Source organism: Lolium rigidum, chromosome 2 (assembly GCF_022539505.1).
Source record: "Lolium rigidum isolate FL_2022 chromosome 2, APGP_CSIRO_Lrig_0.1, whole genome shotgun sequence".
In the NCBI taxonomy this organism is placed as follows: domain Eukaryota; kingdom Viridiplantae; phylum Streptophyta; class Magnoliopsida; order Poales; family Poaceae; genus Lolium; species Lolium rigidum.
In genome coordinates this window covers 128253277-128260620 of record NC_061509.1, presented here as the reverse complement: position 1 = coordinate 128260620, position 7344 = coordinate 128253277, and the positions used below count along the sequence as shown (strand labels likewise).

General features: G+C 50.5%; 1 protein-coding gene across 1 annotated transcript; it reads left to right on the top strand.

The window, feature by feature from the left end:
- The first annotated feature begins 3987 nt into the window (after nt 1-3987).
- LOC124687221 lies at nt 3988-7097 on the top strand. Its single transcript, XM_047221030.1, has 4 exons — nt 3988-4278; nt 5692-5945; nt 6062-6535; nt 6619-7097. The coding sequence occupies exons 1-4, from the start codon at nt 4197-4199 to the stop codon at nt 6913-6915; spliced, it is 1107 nt and encodes a 368-aa protein (XP_047076986.1). The 5' UTR covers nt 3988-4196; the 3' UTR covers nt 6916-7097.
- Nucleotides 7098-7344: the final 247 nt, after the last annotated feature.

The window sequence follows — 7344 nt, the reverse complement described above, 5'->3', positions numbered from 1 at the left end:
CATAATGCAACAAGCATAGAAAGGCAACACAAGCGCAACTTTAAGATTCTCAACAGAAAGAGGGGAAACTTAATATTATTAAGATGCATATAACCATGTTTCCCTCTCTCATAATAAACTTCAGTAGCATCATTGATGAAATCCACAATATAACCATCACTTAAAACATTCTTATCATGAGCTACATGCATAAAATTATTACTCTCCACATAAGCATAGTCATTACTATTAATTGTAGTGGGAGCAAATTCAATAAAATAGCTATCATTATTATTCTCATCACCATAATCATCATATATTGGAGGCACAGTATCATCATAGCAAACTTTATCCTCCATAGTAGGTGGCACCAAAATACCACTATCATTATAATCATCATAAATGGGAGGCAAAGTATCATCAAAGTAAATTTTCTCCTCCATGCTTGGGGGACTAAAAATATCATGCTCATCAAAACCAGACTTCCCCAAGCTTAGAATTTTCCATAGCATTAGCAACAATGGTGTTCAAAGCATTCGTACTAATAACATTTCCATTAGCATGCATATAAAGTTCCATAGGTTTTTTAATTTTCTCTTCAAACACCTCATGTCCTAACTCAAGATAAATACTATAAAGATCTCTAATATTTTTGTTGTTTTCCATTAAGCCTAACTAGTGAAAATAAAAACAAGAAACAAAAAGATATAATTGCAGAATCTAAAGGAAATAACTTCGAGCACTCACACACCGGAAACAGTGCTAGGAAATAGCTTAGTAGTCGGAGGATGTGAATACCTTTTACCTTACCTCCCCGGCAACGGCGCCAGAAAATAGCTTGATGTCTACGCACGCTTCTATTCACTGTAGGCAGTGTTGGGCCTCCAAGAGCGAGAGGTTTGTAGAACAGCGACAAGTTTCCCTTAAGTGAATCACCCAAGGTTTATCGAACTAAGGGAGGTAGAGGTCAAAGATATCCCTCTCAAGCAACCACTGCAATTACGATACAAGAAGTCTCTTGTGTCCCCAACACACCTAATACACTTGTCGAGTGTATAGGTGCACTAGTTCGGCGAAGAGATAGTGAAATACAAGTAATACGGATGATTATAAGTAGTAGTTGCAATCTGAAATAAAGATGGCAGCAAGCAAACATGTAGCAGAACTTGTTGGAAACGGTGTTTCAATGCTTAGAAACAAGGCCTAGGGATCATACTTTCACTAGTGGACACTCTCAACAATGATCACATAAATAAATAACTTCTCTTCACTTGTGCTACTTCAAACACTCTCTTGTTGGATAACAAACACCATTCATTGTGTAGGGCTATAAAAGCACACCTCAAGCCGGAGTAAACAAGCTGCACAACTTCCCGGAGTTCCTATTAAAGTAACCTCTAGAGTGCATAATAGACCGTTGCAATTTAGACCGAGTACTAACATAGCATACACACTGTCAACAATAGCTATGAAAGTGGGAATAGATCGCATCAATACTATCATAGTAATAGTTAACTTCATAATCTACAAGAGATTACAATCATAACCTACGCCAAGTACTACATGATGCACACACTTGTCAACTTTACATCATGGAGGAGGAATAGACTACTTTAATAACATCACTAGAGTAGCACATAGATTAATAGTGATACAAAGCTCATGATCACATAAAGATCACACCATGGGAGAGAGAGATGAACCACATAGCTACCGGTGAGAGCCCTCAGCCTCGGGGAGAACTACTCCCTCCTCATCATGGGAGACGACAACGGCGATGAAGATGGCGGTGGTGTCGATGGAGATGACTCCGGGGCAATTCCCCGTCCGGCGGCGTGTCGGAACGAGACTTATGTCCCCCAAAACGGAGTTTCGCGATGGCGGCGGCGCCCACGGAGTCTTTACGGAGTATGATTGATTGTTGTAGGGTTTTACGTCGCGAGGGATTTTATAGGCGAAGAGGCGGCGCAAGGGGGTGCACAGGGGCCCACACCACACACAGGCGCGCCCCCTCCTAGGCCGCGCCGCCGCTGTGGTCTGGAGGCCCTGGCCCTCCTCTCCGTCTCTCCTTCGGTGTTCGGGTCCATCTCGGTAAAATAGGAGGTTTTGCTTTTGTTTCGTCGAATTCAGAGAATGTTGCCCGAACAGCTTTTGCGGAACCAAAAACAGCGAGAAAACGAGACGGCACCTTGGCATCTCGTTAATAGGTAAAACGATATAAAGTATGGATAAAACATGTAGATATTGTCATAAAACTAGCATGGAACATAAGAAATTATAGATACGTTGGAGACGTATCAGAGGCATGGATGGTTTGGTGTTCGGTGTCGATTGGGGTGGAGTGGGGTGGGGTTCCTCGCCCCAGGCAGGTTGGCATTCTTGATAGCCTGCTGCCTAGGCGCCCAGGTGTGCGATGTTTTTCAGCCTCATCCTTAGGGCATCTCCAGCGGCGCGACGCAAACGGTCGCTCAGCAAACGTTTTCGTCCGCTGTGACCGGAAATGCATCTGGCACCACCTCCAGCGGGGCGACGCAAAGTGACCGGGCCGTCCGCGGAGACGCAAACCTGGCCCAAATATGCGCCTGGGATGCGTCTGCGGCGGGACGCGAAAGATGTCCGCTCGCGTGCGGCGGACGTTTCGTCGGGCCCGCCTGGCGGTGACGCGGCGTCGATGCGTCTTCTCCGCCGATCGCGGCAGCGAGGCATCGCTTCGGCGGTCTGCGGCCGCGTAAATGGCGATGCCTCGCGTGGCGCGCAGCACGTCGCCTACCTCTCGCGCACGTAGTAATGGCGATGCCACGCGTGGCGCGGCCGTCGCCCGCCTCCGACCTATATATACGGGCGCGAGCATCTCATCTCCTCCCCGCTAAACCCTAGCCGCCGCTGCCGTGGCGTCGCTTCCTCTCGGCCTCCAGACGGATCCACCATGAGCAGCGCCGGACGCGGCCGGGCTATCGCGCTTCCACCTCCACCTTCACCTCCCACTCCACCTCCTCCGGCCTCGAGCTCCTCCGAGGAGTTCGACTCCGAAGGCAGACGCGACCTCCTCCGCCCGGTCGGGGACGCGCGCGACCACGGCACTCGCGGCGCGAGGAAGCGAGGAGGAGCTGGCGGGCCACGCGGCGTTGGACGCCGAGCCGGGAACAGCGCAGGCTCGGCGGCCGCCGCTGCGGCGAAGGGACTCCGACTCGGAGATATCTTGGTCCTCCGATGACCCCGATGCGCCGACGCCGGAGGAGAGGGCGGCAGAGCAGAGGGCCATCGTCGAGTCTTTCGAGACGCTCAAGGACGACGCCGCCAACGCGAGGCTGGAGCAGGCACTGAGCTAGGACGCGTCGGCGCACCGAGCCATAGCGGCCGCGCGGGAGGCGGCGGAGAAGCAGGCGACGGAGCGACGCAACGACGGTGCCGGCCCGTCAGGAAGCAAGTAGTCTAGGCCTATAGATCTACTTTGTATAGTTTTTATGCATTTTTATGTACTACTTTGAATGTTTTTAACTATGTTGCAATTCAAAAAAAGGATCACCCCGGTGGGAGCACACCCATACGCAAACGGACGCTCGGACAAATATGTCCGCGGGGCGACGCAAACGGACGCTTGCGACCACTTTTGAACGTCCAAAATGCGTCGCGCCGCTGGAGATGGCCCTTAACAGCGGGTGGGGGAGGGCAACATGCTCGAAAGAGGAAAACCTCTTCTGGCTTTCTTGTTCATAGAAATCCGTCATGTGCCGCCATCGACTGGAGCAGGGAGTTTCTAGAAGCTTTGGAAACAGGGAGGTGGGCACGTCTCACTGTGTTCTTCATACGACGAGTTGAAAGTTGAAACCCAGCAGCACCCGTAGGACCTCCTTGCCCTGTAATTGACTAACGAGTAGTTGACCATTCCACGGCGTGGATCGACCCGGATGCGAATAGGGTGTCTCCGTGGCAGAGCCAAAAAAAAGCTTTAAAAAAAAAGTGAGCCACGAGGGCGAGAGCGAATCACGTGCGCCATCGCGACAGCCGCCGATATCCCCGGTCTCCGCGCAGCCTCGCCGGCTAAGCATGGGTAGATGTAGCTCTATATAATACCACCACGGATCGCATCTCCTGCTTCACCTGCACACATCGATCCAACGTCCGCCACGGCGTATCGGTTGCTTCTCCGATTGTATCTCTTCTGAAGCTCCACCGGCCAGCTACATCGCTGGTCTGATCACTTCTCTCATCTGGCCATGGCTGGACCGGGCGACAAGCCGTCTGGCTCCACCGTCGGCCAGGAAGCCCCGCCGCCTCGACCCGCTGCCCCCGGCTCCGGTACGTGCAGCCGCTTCCCCCGCCTCGATCGTCCATGTTCCTCTTTCGGACGGTCCTGATTTCTCGCGTCAATATGTTCGGTTTTCATTAGTTCGACGACCTTGTGACCACACCATGGATACCGTCGTCTCTGAGTTCTTTCCTTGTGTATTCTCGCTGTCGACCTTGTGACCACACCATAATTGATACCATTCCACCGCGTCCTGGTAACCTCGATCGGTTCTTTGCTCACTGCTCTTCTGGTTCCGTCGCGACCGCGCACCTTGCGATGATCTGATCTGAGCCCCGAGATCAATTCCGCGACAGCGAGGCCCGCTCGACATGAAGATCCTTGGCTCCTTGCTCCGGTCGAGGCCACTTGTCTTTGTCTGCATACGAGATGCACATGCGTAGTTTCGTTGATAACGGTTGCCCATTGCTTCTTGGCTTGTGGCGAAATGTCCCGATTTTTTTCTTTTATTTATTGTGCGTGCTCTGAACCAGTCCACGTTCTTCTATATTTAGACAATGGCGTGGCGTGAATCGCGCCTCGCACTTCGGCCGAATATCTTTGGGGTTTTGCACATGCTTTGTCTTATCTATACAAGTACTCTAGGGGAGTATATTCTTTTAAGACCCTGACTTTTTGCTCTTAGGCTACCATAGTGCAAAGTATCTTATAGTGATATCATCCATATGATATCAGTCTACATGATCTTATCTACATCTTGGTTAGTATCATCTAATAATATCATAATCTCATGATATTTAATTATTTGTAAGATCTCAATGCAATTGTGTGTATAGAATGTATTTGACATTAAATTATCTAGTTTCACATGCTATGATACAGTATCATATTATTATCATATTATGATACCACTAACATATCTCTCCTCATTAATTATAGTGACACGTCGATTTTTACAAGATGGCGTGCGTGATACTCTCTTGCACCGAGCCAGCCAATGCCTTGTATTTGCATGTTGCATGGACAGTTTGTTCTTTTTTTTTCCTTTTCCTATACACCTATAAGGAGATTAGCAAGTGCATCACTCTAAAATTAGAGTGTACCAAGGCTCTGTAGTTTGGTCCAAGAAACATTATATGGTTCAGGTGGGACTGGTTTGTTCTGTTCAGTTCCAAAGCTTGACACGAGATGACAAAAGGAGGATTTTAGATCATATACTCGGAGCTGCAAGCCAAGATCATTTAGCCATGATTGGTTGCTATTGCATCTACACCTTACTGTTAATGTGTAGGGCTATTTTACTGTTTATTTTAAGCTGAACTACAACAGATATTCAGTAAGATCTATGTTCCCCGTAAAAGAGCATTTGTATGTACTCCCTTCACAGTGTCCATAAGACATAGGACTCTGTATTTGGTAGCATTCAGTGATACTAATGCAACGCGTGTGTTTTCTAACGGCAGGTATCGCCAAGAGGCTTCCCCGCCTTGCATTTATGATCTTGCTGGCGGTGCTGTTTCGTCAGCTTCAGGCGCCGCCTCCCAAAATCTGCGGAACGCCCGGCGGCCCTCCGGTGACCGGGACAAGGATCAGGCTCAAGGACGGGAGACACTTGGCCTACCATGAGTCCGGTGTCCCCAAGGAAGAGGCCAAGCATAGGATCATCTTCGTCCATGGATTCGACTCCTGCAGATACGATGCGCTGCAAGTATCACCCGTACGTGAGCGATCAATCAGTCGGGCTACCTCCTGAATATATACTTACGATTTTCGTACAGAACAGAAGATTGGAGATTTGATTTGTGTTGCTGGAAACTTTGGCGCTGATTGCAGGAGCTTGCGCAAGAGCTCGGGGTCTACATCTTGTCCTTCGATCGGCCTGGGTACGGCGAGAGCGACCCGCACCCTGAGAGGACCGAGAAGAGCACCGCCCTGGACATCGAAGAGCTAGCAGACGCCCTTGAGCTTGGCCCCAGGTTCTACCTCACCGGGTTCTCCATGGGCGGCGAGATCATGTGGAGCTGCCTCAAGCACATCCCTCACAGGCTCTCCGGGGTGTCGATCCTCGGCCCCGTGGGCAACTACTGGTGGTCAGGGTTCCCGTCGAACGTGTCGTGGGCTGCGTGGTACAAGCAGATCCCGCAGGACCAGTGGGCCGTCCGCGTCGCGCACCACGCCCCCTGGCTCACCTACTGGTGGAACACCCAGAAGTTCTTCCCGGCATCCAGTGTCATCACCTTCAATCCCGCCATCCTCTCCCGGGAAGACATGGCCATCGTCCCCAAGCTCGCCTACCGAAGCTACGCGGTATGTGATGCTGTTTGAGTGCAGAAGCAGCTCAGTCCTCTGCATTCCTAATTTGGTGTTTCCGATTCCTTGTACGCGTGCAGGGCCAGGCGAGGCAACAGGGAGAGCACGAGAGCCTGCACCGGGACATGATCGTCGGGTTCGGCAAGTGGGCGTGGAGCCCGCTGGAGCTAGAAGACCCGTTCCCGGCCGGCGACGCGGAGGTGCACCTGTGGCACGGCGCCGAGGACCTCATCGTGCCCGTCGGCCTCTCCCGCTACATCGCCAAGACGCTGCCGTGGGTCCGCTACCACGAGCTGCCAACGGCCGGGCACCTCTTCCCCATCGCCGACGGCATGGGCGATGTCATCGTCAGGACGATGGTGCTAGGACACAACTGAACTGCTGAAGCCACTGTTGTTAGCTACACTGATGTTGACGATAATAATGATCGAATGCCACTCTTCTGCTCAGCACCTTATTTTTTTAGCAACAAATGCCGGCAAGATTTTTTTCTAGATATGGCCATTTCTTGCTGATTTTTGTACAAGAGATCAGTTTTGTCATTTTTCCCACTTACATCGATTGCTCTCACTCAATCCTTCCCTTTAATTTAACTTGGTGAAAGAAGATAGATATAACCCAAATGCTAAAAACTACCTCGGAGAATCATTGACATGCCTAAGCCACTGTTTCCTAGCCGTTCGACCGAGTTGATGAAGTGCATTGCACCAAAATACCGGCAAAAATATAGGGTGAACCCACACGTAGGAACAAAACTCAACTTCAGTGTCTTAAGCACAATCGCCGAGCCAAAGTCACAAATCTTG